The 16,387-nt window shown below is 38.9% G+C and overlaps 1 protein-coding gene across 2 annotated transcripts in view; it reads left to right on the forward strand.

Annotated features, from left to right (window-relative positions):
• Nucleotides 1-16,387, forward strand: part of LOC144511278 (DNA-binding protein RFX7-like) — a 77,343-nt gene that overhangs the window by 50,102 nt on the left and 10,854 nt on the right. Inside the window, exons 5-7 of one of the 2 annotated variants that reach the window (XM_078241446.1) lie at nucleotides 1,624-1,740; nucleotides 8,210-8,294; nucleotides 11,238-11,445. In XM_078241446.1, the coding sequence (XP_078097572.1) occupies nucleotides 1,624-1,740; nucleotides 8,210-8,294; nucleotides 11,238-11,445 (410 nt within the window). Of the gene's footprint in view, nucleotides 1-1,623; nucleotides 1,753-8,209; nucleotides 8,295-11,237; nucleotides 11,446-16,387 lie in introns of both variants that reach the window. The other variant, XM_078241445.1, reaches the window with a different exon arrangement.

Raw genomic sequence — 16,387 nt, forward strand, 5'->3', positions numbered from 1 at the left:
AGGAAACACTTCGATGACCAGATGATCTGCCTATCTTTCCGGGCTGCACCTGGACTTGGAGCTAAACAGCATAACCTAACCAACTGCAGCAAACCAAACCTTGGTAGGGCACACCTATCTGTATCTTGCCAACAGACCAGGGGCAACTGAGCATTTAGTGGACTCGACAAGAGAGACCAGTCAATTGACGCACAGGGTGCTGCATGGGCCCAAATTAAGCAAGCATGTCAACTTCTCAAATATTATTACACGTAAATGTCAACCCTTAAAATTTTTATCTTAAAGAATTCATCTCAAAATTCAAGTTATACAGGCATATATGGTATTTGATTTTTTTTTTCTGTAAATTGGTGAATTAACACCTTTAAACTATTTTTAAGCGTATGTTTAAATTAATGTTTTAAGTTGCTAGACCACAACTAACCTGGATCACATTTGGGAAAAGAAAATGGCTGGCAAGTCACTGACTCTTATAATGGGGTGGGAATTCGGCATTTTTACTTGCTGGTATGAATCTGGCCAAACTTGATGAATTTTCTACATGATCTCTTCAGCATTCATTAGCTCCTCTCTTTTGCTCCCATCCGAACAGGAATCAGCTAAGTGTAATCTTAAGAACAATCATTGCTGAAATAACTTGAATCAAAATTCATAGTATTCTCAGCAAACTGAAAGTGACAGATATTAATGTGCTTTAATATTATTCCCCTATGTTTAAAAGTGCAATATATAATCTAAAAAAACTACAAATAATACATTCCAGAAATAGAATGATGAATCTTAGCCTTAAATAACTTTACAATAGCTAATTATTGTAAATATCTAATTACTTAGCTATTGGTGGTCCAGGTAGGTGAGCGTTACACTAAAATTCAATGGACCAAAAATTAAGGAAACATGAAATCAAGGACACTTAATAATTGAGCATTTTTACCCTGTCTTCAGGCTTCCAGTTTCTAGATGCAAGATCTTCCTTTATATTGAGTGATGGTGCCAGAGTTTGCTTTTTAAGCTAATGTTGTCTACTGTTCATATTTTTGTGTTGTGTCTGATTCAACAATTAATGGAAAAGATTCAACTGTCCTGTCTCTGATATGCTAGCAAATAAAAATAGAAAAGTAACATTTCTTGGCACAATCGGAGTTGAAGTCAGTGATTGAAATTTGGTAGCCAGTTCAGTACACACTACTTTTTGATTGCTAACAATGAACTATATTCAAAATTAATGCATCATACAATCTATAAAAGCAATTGCTTGCTCCTTCAGTGCAGGAAGACCATTTTTATTTTAAAGTTAGCCTGTCAGACTGTGAGTTAATGGACAGTCTGGTGGTGTTTCAATGTGCTAAGCTTTTAGATGGACGGATGTGAATTTCTGTGCATTGTTTATCGCAAGCTGAGTTGTCATTTTGACTGCACCATCAAGAAAGGTGAAGAGCTTCCCTATAGGGAAAAACATTGGGAAAGAAGACACCTTGGCACTGTGGATCATCTCCTGATGGCTAATAACTGAGGGGTATTGGTAGAATGGTCGGATGGGGTTATTTATTTTAATGCGAGAGGATGTAGATCATGGTTAAAGTTGTGGTGTGACCAAATAGAATTTCACATTTTGTTTTTCAGAGGCTATTGTGACAATCTTGGTTATAACTCTTTAAGTGCAGCTGACTTTGGGAAGATTATGAAGAATGTCTTCCCAAACATGAAAGCTCGACGCCTAGGCACAAGAGGCAAATCAAAATATCCTTTCAAGTTGCTGTGAAATTATTGGGTTAATAGCTTGTTGATTCTAACTTGAGTAAGAGCATTTTCCCCTAGCCACCTCACATACTGTTACGATCCTTTTAGGGGGCCGTTCATGTTTAAAGATATAATCTGAAAAGCAGCAATTGACTGACAGGATCACACCACAAGATTTCACACTTTTTAACAGAAACAAACTTTATTCTACATTAGAAAGGTTAAACAAAGTTAACATCACTATCTTAACACTGGAGCTTATAAAGACTCATGCTATGAACTCAATTCTACTTTCTCTTTCTCTCCTCCAAAGGTTCTCTTTTAAGATTCATTTACTTTTCTTTGAACCAGCTCAAAAGTTTACCAGCATTCTCCAGAATTCACTCTGATTTCTCTTCAGTGTTCCAGCTATTCACCAAGGTACATGATTTCATGGTCCTTCCATTAGCCTTTGACTAAGCGATCCTCCAATTTCTTTACTGCCCTCCCGACTCTGGATTCCACAGCTCCAGCACATCCTTCGTGACTCCTGTGCAGTCTGTCTCAAAACCGTGGAACTCCTTCCTTAACAGCACTGTGGAGTGTACCTACACCTTAGACTGCAGCAGTTCAAGGAAGCTGCTCACCACCAGCTTCTCTAGGGCAGGGCAATAAATGCAGCCGAGCCAATGACACCCACATCCTGTAAATGAATATTTTTAAAAAGGGTGGGTCAGAATAATCAGAAAACACCCTAGACTTCTAATAGCTGGCAGCTATTGTTGAAGTTGCAATCAAGCTGATTACTTCCAGATCTCCAACTGCAACAAGGTTAACTTTTATTGAGAATGATTGTAGATTCTATCCTTAACTTCCAGCTAAACAAATCTTCCAGTTTTTTTTCCCCTTTCCAACTTGTCTTATAGTGAATACCAGCTTCCACTCAGAGGCTGTGTCAGGGATTACAGGTCTAACGCTTACTTTACTTCAGGTGTACGTCTGGCTTTATCTCTTGACTTCCAAGAAGCTGCAAGTTACATAAGACCCAAAGCTGATGATCTCTTATCTGTTTTTCCAGACATTAACTAGTCTAGCTTGCTGGCTGTGCCCTAACTGAATTCACAAAGTTGAATTCAAAAACAAAGATTTCCCTAAGCTCTGTCTATCTCCATGGCAGTGTGACACACACTGCCTGTCCCCAGGTAGAAATGCGAATGAACTACCTTTTAATTCCAAAGCTTTCATTAATTAGAAATCATAGAATCACATTAATTCTGGGAAATCACGCAAATAACATATCTTTCATTGAATAACTGCAGATGTCATGTCTCCAGTTATTTTAGCTGAGACAACCTGCCATTTTATGACGTTCACCCTTTTAGCTCTGACTTTAGTAAATACAAGTTATTTTTTCATAGAATCATAGAATCCCTACAGTGCAGAAGGAGGCCATTCGGCCCATCGAGTCTGCACCGACCACAATCCCACCCAGGCCCTACCCCCACATATTTTACCCGCTAATCCCTCTAACCTACGCATCCCAGGACTCTAAGGGGCAATTTTTTTTTTTTAACCTGGCCAATCAACCTAACCCGCACATCTTTGGACTGTGGGAGGAAACCGGAGCACCCGGAGGAAACCCACGCAGACACGAGGAGAATGTGCAAACTCCACACAGACAGTGACAGAATTTGCCCCATTTTGTGTCACACAATAAGAAAAATAAACACGCCCCAAGAAAGAACTTCAGTAAAACAAAGCAAAAATTCAAAATAAACTTGAATTGTAATTATCTGAAGCCCGTGTGATTTGCCAGCCTCTAGATGTCTTTTCCTAATGAACCCATATTTAAAATTAAATTTCTAAAACTAAAAAGTTATATGCTGAAATATAAATATTGATATATTGACATGACATTTGGCATGCCAATATACCAATATTTTTACAGGAAAACCCTTTTTGAATAGATCACCACAGTCTCGTATGTAAAGAGCATCTTCTGTGGTTAACTTGGTCTCGGAAAATATTACAATTCCCCTTTCTATTTTTTCAGTTTGTTAAAGACAGATTATGCAATTGAAGGTTATGTTGAAAGTAGCAAGTCCTGTGAATTAAAATGTTTTCTGTTTTGCATTTGTTTTATTGTACTAATTACTTATTAATTATAAACTATTTTGCTTCTTGACACTGTTTCTGTTCCAGCCTACTGTAATGATCTAAAATATTGTGTTCACCAATTTTTCAATTGAAGGTGACACCTACCTTGGACTTCGGAATTGACCTGGGCTGTTTACTGCAAAAAAAAAGTTATTCATGAAGCAGATAAATTTGAGCAATGGTATGCAACCTTGTAACAGTGAAGGAATACATATTATCAAAGCAAAATACTGCGGATTTTGGAATCTGAAACAAAACCAGAAAATGCTGGAAAATCTCAGCAGGTCTGACAGCATCTGTGGAGAGAGAATAGAGCCAACGTTTTGAGTCTGACCCTACGTCAGAGCCTGGAATACGTATTGTTGCTCAAATTTTGTTACCAGTTCTCTCAGGGTGCTGATAAATTTGATCATGCATTGTCAAATAGGTTTTGGTTCATATCTCTGTGAGATAGATTTGAGACCTTGCAACAGACCCTTTGGTCTTGGAACTCTAGAAGGTTTAAGAAGGTCACTTGTGACCAGCATGTGAGAAGATGGACACGAGGAGAAAAGAAGTGATTAAATGCTCGCAAAATAAAACGCATGATGTAGGAGAGGGGTCTCCAAACTACGGCCCGCGGGCCACATCCGGCCCGCAACGGGCTACATCTGGCCCGCAGCCAGTGGGGCGGGATGGGATTCCCACTGCCGAAAACACTCCCGCGTTCCGAACCCCGCCGCTGACTCAGGATCCGGACACTGGGACGGAAGCCACAGGCCGGACATTTGCTGTCGCTCCGCGCGGTGTCTGATGGACCCATGGGAATCCCCGCCCTCTTTACCGGCCTATTGTCCAATCAGAGCTGCCGTCCTGTGACTGACAGTTCATTAAATTAATCAGCAATTGAGACATCTGTTATCCAATTGCCACTCTGCATTGACTGAGTGACAGCTGCTTTATCCAATCCGTAAGCTCCATCTGTCTGAAATGAGCGAGAACAATGACAATGATGGCGGCAATTCAGACCAATTCAGTAATGGAAGGAAAAAAGAATAGAAAAGTGGACAGTGAGTGCCACCTGTTTAATGAAGAATGGGGTGTTAAGTACTTCTTTGTACAAGCAGGTAATAAAGCCTTGTGTGTCATATGCAACGAAACTGTTGCAGTTTTGAAGGAGTACAGTGTACATCGGCACTATGAGACCAAACATGAACCAAGTTATTCCCAATTCACAGGAACACAGCGTTCGGAAAAATTTGAATCAACGCAACGCAGGTTGCTTTCCCAACAAGCTTTTTTTACGCAGAAGATAACTGAAAATGAAGCTTTAACCAGGGCCAGTTACAAACTCGCTTATGTGTTGGCTAAAAGAGGAAAGCCATTCACCGATGGAGATCTCATCAAAGAGTGTATAATGGAAGCAGTGGAAGAGTTATGCCCAGAAAAAGCAAATCTGTTCAAAATCATCAGTCTTGCGCCAAATACTGTTGCTCGTAGAATTGAGGATTTCGGAAGCAATATATTTAATCAAATTGCAGACAAAGCAAGAAATTTTCAGTTGTATTCTCTCGCACTTGATGAATCGACTGATGTGTGAGGCACATCACAACTCCTAGTATTCATCCATGGCGTCGACAGTGAATTTAATGTGACATAAGAATTAGCATCAGTGCATAGCATGCACAGCACATTAACTGGAGAAGACATCTTCAAAGAATTGCAAAAAACTGTGTTAGAATATAACCTGGAGTGGAATAAACTGCAATGCGTGACAATTGATGGAGGAAAGAACATGTCTGGGGTGAAAGGTTTGGTTGGACAAATCACAAAAGCTTGAGGTTGGTGGATTCTCAAAGCCCATGTTTCTGTATTGCATTATCTATCAACAAGCATTGTGCGGAAAATATGTGGATATGTCTTGCGTTCTGAAACCTGTTGTTTCAACAGTGAATTTCATTCGATCTCACTGGCTTAATCATCGCCAGTTTCGTGATTTTCTGAAAGAAACTGATTCTGAGTTTGGTGACTTGCCTTATTATGCAGCAGTTCGATGGCTTAGTTGTGGAAAGGTTCTATTACGGTTCTTTCAGCTCAGAGAGGAAATTGATTCCTTTCTCACAGAAGAATCGACCCGAACCACTTTTATCAAACACTGACTGGCTTTGGAAATTGGCATTTTTTGCAGATGTGACAGGCCATATGAATCAATTGAATCTGAAGTTGCAAGGTGAAACAAATTTGATTTGTGATCTATTCGCGCATGTCAAGGCATTCAAGGCAAAACTGATGCTATTTCAAGGACAGCTGAAAGTTCATAACTTGGTTCATTTTCCATGTTGTGAAAAATTTCATGAAAGTGAAGCAGAATTTCCTCCTTCATTTGCAACAGAAATTATTAAGGACTTGCAAAAACAACTTCAGGAATGATTTTCTGATCTTGATGGAAACCCAGATGAAATAAAGCTGTTTCAAAATCCATTTGGCTGCAATGTTGAAACACTCCCAAGTCAGTTTCAAATGGAAATTATTGATCTCCAATCAGATGACCTGCTGAAAGACAAGTATAATGAAGGAAATCTGATCCAATGTTATAAATCTTTGCAGCCTGAGCAGCTTCTGAATTTGAAGCGATTTGCTTGTGGATTTGTATCAGTTTTTGGTACAACGCATCTGTGTGAACAAACATTTTCAAGAATGAAGTATGTCAAGTCGAAATATCGAGCAAATTTATCTGATGAGCATTTGAAGTCCATTCTAATAATTGGCTCCTCAAGCTTGAAACCTCAGTTCAGCAATATTTTGAAATTAAAAAAGCAGTTCCATCATTCCCATTAATCTTGTGCAAAACTTCATGATTTGTTGGTTACGATTGAAAACTCCAATTGCCAGAATTGTGTAGAAAGGTGCAGACTGAATTTGTTTTTGTTCGACCTTTATTAATGGTTCAAGTTTATTTTGAATTTCTTTGCTTTGTTTTACTGAAGTTCTTTCTTGGGGCGTGTTTATTTTTCTTATTGTGTGACACAAAATGGGGCAAATTCTCATTTCAAGTAAACATTTGTAAAATTTTAGTAAATAAAATTAATTAAAAAATGAATAGCCTGCTTTTCTCATCTGCAGTTAAGTAATTGATTATTTTGTCAGCGCATTTGCTAATGTTTGACATTTTTACTCATTATAAGCACGACATTGTTTCTTTCTAATTGTCACATTTCTCTTTTGTTCTGAATCATATCATGCTGATTACAAAGATGATCCAAATAAAACTTATTCTTTCATTTAAATTTTATTCATTCATTTATAAAACTAATTTGTTTTCCTTTGGCCCCCGAAAATGTGTAAAATATACAATGTGGCCCTCGTACTGAAAAGTTTGGAGACCCCTGATGTAGGATAAGAGAGAAACTCCAATTTTACAATACCACTGTGCTGTTGGAATTCCACTTAGTTCATATGTTCATAAATGCACCATGTTCATTTGGCTGATCTATTTGTGTTTCTAATTACACTACTGCCATCAATTATCAAGCTTCTGCATCTATATCAATGAGGTATAACCACTGACTACTTGCATGTGTTGCCATGTAAAGCAGTTTGTGCCGTGAGCACATCATTTCTGAGCCCTTTAAACCGGCTCAAATCTAGTCCGAACTGAGGTGTGATGAGTCTCCTGCCAAGTTCGATGAAGTATCAGTTCTTATCAGTCCGTAGCATGAACAGCACATGAGTTTGCAGTTCCATGCAAAGACTAGAGAGGCAGTTAATGCAAAGTCAGTGGAATACCGCTTTTCATATATTCAGGTTCGGCATCGGCAATCTACTTCAAGCTTTTATACCTGACCTTGGGCATGCTTGCCACTGAAACCATCCACCCAGAGTAGTTTGTGAATTTAGAGTAGTCTGGACCGGTCACTGATTTACTTTTGCGTGCAGCCGAGAGCCACTGAAAAGAAAATAGGATATCATGCAGGCAAAATAAAACATAGTGTTTAACGCACTGTTGCAATTCTGACAGCTTTGATATTCAGTAAAATGTTGTTTTTTCTTGGTTTAAGAGATTGGAGAACCTTGGTTTACAGTATAGCCTTGCAATGCACTCCCAGCCACCGTTATTAAAGGAAATAATTTGTACATTTTGAAAAGCTTACACATGCAATTTGTTTACTTTCATTCTTTAATGATCAACTTTGTCTCATTTTGCATTTAACTTTTCATATATGGTATACTTGAAAAGTTTCATGATTAAGTGCTCATTTTTTTGTGATTCTGTTTCTGTCTCTGCATTCTAAAGTCATCATACCTTTATTTAAAATGAAGTTCAATATATCATTTGACCTTAACGCCTTGAAACATATTGCTATAGTGGTCTGAGGAAAAAAGCTTTTGTTCACATGCCATCGCTACCAAGTCTGGATTTTCACAAGGCCGGAGAAGGGGTAATAATTTTCTGTAATCATAACCATTAAAATGTGAAGATAAACTACTGTATGATACTGATTAGTGTAATGGGAAAGAATGGTGGAATTGCACAGAGATCTAAAGTTTCTCCAATATTGAATGAAAGTTGCAATAAATATTCTCCGTTTGTTTTGACTACAATTTGCCATTAGGATTCCGTCATCCATCTAGTGAATTATTTGGGTAATATGTGATTATCTTGGTTTAGTGGACTCTTATTGCAGCCCCCCTCCATAACTTTCATTTTTAGCAACAGCCATGACAACTGCCAACTTCCACTTTTCAAATGTAGTCTATCTACACCCCTGTCTTCAGCTACACCACCACTAAAAGTCTCATTCATATTTTCAAATTTGATTCTACCGTTGTATGTTCCACGTCATTCAGCAATCTGTCAACATTCAGGCTACTTTTCTAACCAACCTTCATTAATGCTATGGAAATTCATATTCTCAAATAATGGAGCAATCTATTCCTATTCGTTTTCCAGTACATTTTATCTTTCAACAAAATGCCACTTCTGATATAATGGATACTTCAATTCTAGTAGTTGCATGTATCTTGCCTTCAATTTTAATAGTTACGCTTATCTTGCATTCAGTTCAACTCAAATCTTTGATCAGGTTTCTGTTTCAGGGGAAGTACTCAACCTTGCCCAGATTTCAAGATCTGCATCATACTTGCAGGTCCTTCCAACATGTTAATTTTATTGCCCATTGAGATAACCCACTTCCTAGAAATATGTAATCTGCTGCAAATTCAGCTTTAAAAGATTGATTGTTTAGTTTCCACGGAGCCTTCCTCAATCGTCAGTCTAGCAATCTGAATTCCAGTGTTTAAAAAACATGTTTCCCATTTAGCGGAAGGAATGCATGTATTTTGGGGTTTCATGCAGTAACTTACCAAAGGTAGTGGTGCTCTGACTTGCTGGGTCTGAATAGGAGACCAGTAAGGATGAATGTGGATGAATTCAAGCTTTTTAAGTTTGAGGGTTTTGAAAGTCTTCATTTTGAAGAAAAGGTTCAAATTAGCATTACCATAGTTAGTTTAGTGGCAGCATTCAGGGACAAACCACTCACTATAAATTGCAAGGACAAGCACTTGCACATTGGGATTCAAGACCCTACAGAAAGTATTTGTAGTATAACCCCTGAAGAGTCCATTGTTTAATTTCTTGTGAAGCCAGTTTGGAAAGTGTATATTGGTCTTCTCAAAGCGACATTACTGTCACAAAGGTAAAGAATAATACAGCATGCTAGGAGGCTTTTTGGCCTGGTCAGCATGTTTTGAGATTGAGCTTCCATTATGAATTCATCCCAGCCACAGCTAGTGCAGGAACTGTCTTTCAGTGAAACCAGTTTGATTGTAGTTGCAGTACCACCAGAACTGTTTCAGTCCTGTGAAGATCAGATGTTCCTGTCATAGAAGAACCGGAGCTAAGGCTTGCTACTGTTTAGAAAATCTGGAACAATGGTTTATAATCAATTTCATGGTACAGAAGACCGCTGTTAATAAAACTTGTCTCACAATGATGCATGATGGACAATGAGCCCAATGCAATGAGGTGAGCCGCGATGTGTCCAGTTTCCCAAGAGAGAAACCTTTGATAGACTCCTTTGCTTATGAAATGGGTTGGGCATCTTCATTTGGGAGTGTTGACCTTGGCATATAGGTTGAAACTGTACGCTGGTCACTTATGACTAGTGGTGGCCCTTTTTTCTCCTGCTGCTGAGATTTTCCATTCTGTTGGTGAATTTGTTCTGCAGTATGCACAAGGCTGTTTTACAAATAGACCCAGACTCTAAACTTAAATTGAGCTTTCACTACTCTGGAATTTTTAAAGCTTTGGTGTCAAAGGATTTTTAAACCATAAATTGACTGTCCAGGGAATAGCTCCATATTTAATTTGTCCGTATATATCATTTTGACTGTGTCGTCTTAACTTACCTCAAAATCTAGTTTGATATATTCCCTCTTTGGTTTATTAGTTCAGGGAAAAGGGTGGTAATTTAAATTTTACAATATTGGTTTTGCATGAAATATTACATAATCTAAAGAAAATACAGTGGAGCCCCAAGTAACTATGTAGTTATTTTTAAATCCCTGACTTAATTACACATTTGTAATATAAATGTTGATTAGTATCTTACATTTCTTAAAAAGGTGATGCAAAAATAAGCTACTGAATAATTTTTAGCGATGGGCTATCTCTTTCTCTTCTTCCGTCAACCCATGTCCTCCAAAAGAACTTCTAAGCCATTATCATCTTGAAGCCAAAGCTGATGGTGCGCTCTCCTCTTAATTGTCCTGTTCAACCCCCACCCCCTACTTAAATTTGAAGCAGAAAAAAAATCAAATGGTTGAACTTGTTTGCAAATGTATTTGGGAAGAGTTATGAAATGTTTGATTGTGCTATTTTTGTTGCAAGTCTTCTCTCTTTGATGGGAAACTTTAATGAATTCAAACTTTGTGCTATGTGGAATACTTATTGATGTTTATCAACATTCCATGCCATTATTAAATAACTGTCATGGTCTATGTTGGTAATTTGCCTTCCAAGCAGCTGGGGTTGGGGTATGATTGTCCAGGGTCGGGTACAAGGTGTGTGTAATGCGTTTTTTTTTTTCAGAAATGGACGTTGGACTTGTTTGCATTACAATTGATTATGATGCTGCTCCCATTTTACTGATTGAAAGATGGTCTTAATTTCATTTTTACTTTTTTAAAATTGCGTATGCAAATCGAATTCCTGTCGCTGAACTGGGCCAATTTCTAGTCTTTTGTGGTATTTAGCAACAATATGTTGTCTGTTGAATTGCTAATTTTGCTCAATTAAAGACAGATAGTAGCTAAAATTCTAAAGTGTTTTTTTAAATTATAGCAACAATTATAATTGATTATTTGGTTATATTGCTTTCTAGTCTGAAGGGTCGTACTCTGCTGGCCACCTGCAGAGTATTGATGAAGAGGTCAGAACTGCAGCTTGCAGTCTGGTTTGTGAGTGGGCCCAGAAAGTATTAATCCGAAAATTTGATTCAGTGGTCGATCTAGCTCGCTTCCTTGTGACTAGTCACTATATTGGCACCAAGTCTGTTGCTGCATTGTCGGTGATGGCAGGTGCACCTACAGGTGAGCAACTGTATTCATTAAAGTGTTCCCAAGCTTAATTCCACATAACTGCCTTAAAGGCTATGCTTGTGCTTTTATTAAGTTATTCAGTTTGTTAAGTAGATGCACACCAAATCGTATAAGAAGTATTGTCTATAAAATGCAAGTCTGTAATCTATATCAGTTTGAGATCATCGTGGCACAGTGGTTAGCCCTGCTACCTCACAGTTCCACGGACCTATGTTCATTTCCAGCTTTGGTGACTGTGGAGTTTGCACGTTTTCCCCACTTCTGCGTGAGTTTCCTCCGGGTGCTCCGGTTTTCTCCCACTGTCCAAAGATGTGCAGGTTAGGTTGCTTGGCCATGCTAAATTGCCCCTTAGTGTCCCAAGATATGTAGGTGAGGGGGATTAGCTGGGTAAATAAGTGGGGCTATGGGGATAGAGCCTGAGTAAGATGCTCTGTCGAAGAGTCGGTGCCGATCTGATGAGCCGAATGGTTTCCTAATGCACTGTAGGGATTCTATGAAATATCATACTCCTTCTTCTCTTCCTGACATGTACTCATTGTAAAATTGGAATGGAATCTGCCATTCATGTCTAGGATTTTAAAAAAAAAATGTTTTACTCCATTCTTAGGTTACAAAGCCAATATGAAGAGTGGAGTGAACATACCCAAATTCATCTTGCCTACTCCAAAAACCAAGTTCAAATTGAGTCGAATTCATGGCCCCCACTCGTGAGACAAGCTGACAAGGAAAGGCATTGCACCCCAACTTAGGCTTGATCTGACATTGATCTTAGCCAAATTAGTTAATTAGTTCCTTGACCCTGCCCATCCTGTTTTCCCCCCCCCTTCTCCCTCTTCATTCACACACACACACATGCACTCCCAATGTTCGATTTCCTACTTTACAACAGTGACTGCACTTCAAAGGTCCTTCAATGGCCGTAAAGTGCTTTGAGGCATCCAGTGGTTATTAATAGCACATATAAATGCGCATCTTTTCTTTTTCACATTGGGCCTCAAGCCTCCATTGTTGAAAAAATGCTTAGGAAATCCCTTCCCTTCCCCAACATCTAATCACAAGGTTATCCTGAGGGCTGGTTGAGGTGAAGAAGGTGGATTGGCTAGTTACAGCTGCAGGAAGAACATTTGTGGATCGGGAAATGTATTGTGTAAAACTTCAGCTGTAATTTAAATACCCTGAGTTTCTTGTGTTCAATGCCCAGGAATATCTCTGCAAAACCTATCAAGTGAGGTTCCAGTGATTTGATTTATTATTGTCACGTGTATTATCATACAGTGGAAAATATTGTTTCTTGCGCACTATACAGACAAAACATACCGTTCATAGTGAAGGAAGCGAGAGAGTGCAGAATGTAGTGTTACAGTCATAGCTAGGGTGTAAAGAAAGATCAACTTAATGCAAGGTAAGTCCATTCAAAAATCTGACAGCAGCAGGGAAGAAGCTGTTCTTGAATCGGTTGGTACGTGACCTCAGACTTTTGTATCTTTTTCCCGAAGGAAGAAGGTGGAAGAGAGAATGTCCGGGTTGCGTGAGGTCCTTAATTATGCTGGCTGCTTTGCCGAGGCAGTGGGAAGTGTAGACTGAGTCAATGGATGGGAGGCTGGTTCGCGTGATGGATTGGGCTACATTCACGCCCTTTCGTAGATCCTTTGCAGTCTTGGGCAGAGCAGGACCCATCACAAGCTGTGATACAACCAGAAAGAATGCTTTCTATGGTGCATCTGTAAAAGTTGGTGAGAGTCGTAGCTGACGTGCCAAATTTCTTTATTTTTCTGAGAAAGTAGAGGCATTGGCGGGTTTTCTTAACTATAGTGTCGGCATGGGGGGACCACGACAGGTTGTTGGTGATTTGGATACCTAAAAACTTGAAGCTCTCAACCCTTTCTACTTCGTCCCCATTGATGTAGAAAGGGGCATGTTCTTCATTACGCTTCCTGAAGTCAAAGGCAATCTCCTTCATTTTGTTGACATTGAGAGAGAGATTATTGTTGCCACGCCAGTTCACCAGATTCTCTATCTCATTCCTGTACTCTGTCGTCATATTCCTTTCCTCCAAGGCACAGCTTCTATCTTTCTCATAAGATTAAACCCTGACCACCCATGCTTTCACTGCCCTACTCCATACTATAATCTTTTGCGCCCTGCTGCTGTATGCCGATATTTGTCCCACAGTGACTGCCCACCCTGAGAAAGTTGCTATGATCATAAAACTTTGGGCAGTGGTCCCCCAGAACTCCCACATTTCACATCTTGTCCCTGTGCTGACATACCATCCCACATCCGAGCAGATCTTGGAACAACTGTCTGAATGTTCCCAAAACAAAAAACATCTCTATATTTCAATTACTTGCAATGCCAATCCCTTTCTTATAGTTCCCACCGGTTACTTTGGAGTTAGGAAATCCTGCAATGCATTGGTGCATCAGGCTGCAAGTCTGAAAAATGTCATGTATTTAAACATTGATCTTTCATCTCTAAACAGTGTGTCATCTGATTTTCGAAGAGTGACTCCACAAGAAATACACAGCTATATGCACAACTACAATGGTAGTCATGCGCCTTGAACTCTCACAGTCACAATTAAATAATCTCAAAAGGTTCTACAGAGAAAAGAAAACAGTCCAGGCGTATCTGCTTGTTTCTTCTGACCTTGATAATGTGACCTCTCCCAGTTACAGATTTACAAGCTGATGTCAATCTACAAATTTCTCTCAGCAACAGCAATTATCCTTTTGCCTATTTATAAAGCACCTCCAACAGGGAGAACTGAGCAGGTCGAACTGGTTTCTGCTCTAGTTACTGTTTGTAATCTTAGAGACATTTCAGGTACACAGATCCTTTCACAACTATAAGGAAATTATTATGAAGATACAAAATGTCCGCTCATGATATAAATTGTATACTGAATGGCATATCATATATATACCATTATAAAATAGTGTGCTGTGATTTATGAACATTTATTCATGTAAATTGAGTCTGTGTCTTTATAAGTTCTGTTTGTGAACAGAATTCCCACTCACCTGAAGAAGGGGCTCAGAGCCTCGAAAGCTTGTGTGGCTTTTGCTACCAAATAAACCTGTTGGACTTTAACCTGGTGTTGTTAAACTTCTTACTGTGTTTACCCCAGTCCAACGCCGGCATCTCCACATCATTTATGAACAATGCCATGGGAAATTCACTGTAGTAAGATTATTAAAACTTATGCCAATTTTTAATCTTGTTAGGGTACCAGAGCAGTAACCCCAAAGTATGTTATGAAGCCGGACTAGACTCCTACAGTTTTTCTATTTTGGCATTAGTGTGAGGTGTTTCACTCCAGGTGTGATTCCGTTGACAAATAAGAAGCTTTTATCAAAAAAAACTTCATTTAACGACACAGTTTAACTATAACAAATGAATTAGCTTAACTTTCACCAATTGAAATACTTAAACATGACCAGATGCGCAGGTTAGTGGACTGGTCGTGCTAAATTGTCCCTTAGTGTCCCAAGATGTGAGCTTAGATGGTTAGCCATGGTAATTGTGTAGGGATAGGGTGGGGGAGAAGGCCTGGGTAAAATAATCTGAGTCAGTGCAGATTCGCTAGGCCAAATAGCCTCTTCTGCACTGTAGAGATTCTATGATTCTTCTTTTGATTCTAAGATACAATTCTTAACTGCTACCCTATCCCTATCAGTTCCAATTTAAGCAATATTCCTCTTATAGACTTGAGCTCCTCTTCAAAACCAGTTAGCAAACAACAGGCTTGCGAGTTTTTACTTATTACCAGTCCCAGAACCTTTGAACACATCTTGAAAGAGAGACAGAGACACCTCATGCTTTTTTCAGGACTATGCAGAAACTGCTTGCTTTTTCCTGTAAGCTTAGCTCCTCCCATTAGCACATGGCTTTCTCTTATCGATCAACCTAATCAAAACTCTACTCTGAAACCTCAGGGGTAAAACCAAAATAAACAAAAATGCATTAACTCGGATTAAAACAAACATACCCCTAGCTAAAATCAATCATTAGTCTGCATTCTCAAAGTGAGAGCTGTCTGGTGCAGACAAATCGACACTGTGTAAACAGAGCTGAATCTTAAACATACCCTTCACAAGAAATATGATTGATATATACATTCCTTAAAGGCAAAGTATCATCACAAGCTGCAAAAAAGAGATTTGTCAGGTGTCCCTTGGCTGCTCTATGTTATCATCAACAAGTTGATGTTTTAGGAAGTTTAAATGAGGGACTAATAAAATTGTTGCTCTCCTGCACTTGGTCACTCTTTTAAAAATCAAAATTATTAGTTTGTCATCAACTGCTTTAGTTTACTGAAATATAAGTCATTGTCCATTTATACTTTGTCTTTCTGTAAATATTCCATATTGTCAACGTTCTATTTTCAAAAGAAAGAAAGCTATCCTGCTGTGCAGATGGGCTGTTGAGATTCTATTGTTTATCCGCTTTTTGGCACCATTTAGGCAAGAACTCTCCATCTGGGTTGTAATGCACCCGGACGCACTGATGCTGACGCTAGATGCAGAAGGTGGAAATACTCCATTGCTAACATTGACATCCTTATTAAGCATTTTTTTTAAATGAAAGAGACTGGCTGTTTCTTAAGGCGGATAAAAATAATTTGAAGAACCAAAATGCAGGCTAACACTTTGTCACTAAAACAGCACACATGCAAGAAACGAGCAGTAACTGAGACAGGCTCCAGACAAGGAGAGTGAACATTCTGAGTAAAGGGTAGATGGTGATTATGAAAATGAATATTTAGAGATCAGTACTGCTCTTCTGTATTTTCTGAGGAATGGCTTTGCAAGATACTCGAGTTGAATTCCTTCTGGTTCTGTAGGACTCCATGGACCAGTTTTTCTACAGTGAGTTGCAGAAAAAGATGGAAACGTGTATGGCTCTATTTGCTCAAAGGAATGTATGGATT

The sequence above is a fragment of the Mustelus asterias genome, chromosome 24 (genome assembly GCF_964213995.1).
Source record: "Mustelus asterias chromosome 24, sMusAst1.hap1.1, whole genome shotgun sequence".
NCBI lineage: Eukaryota > Metazoa > Chordata > Chondrichthyes > Carcharhiniformes > Triakidae > Mustelus > Mustelus asterias.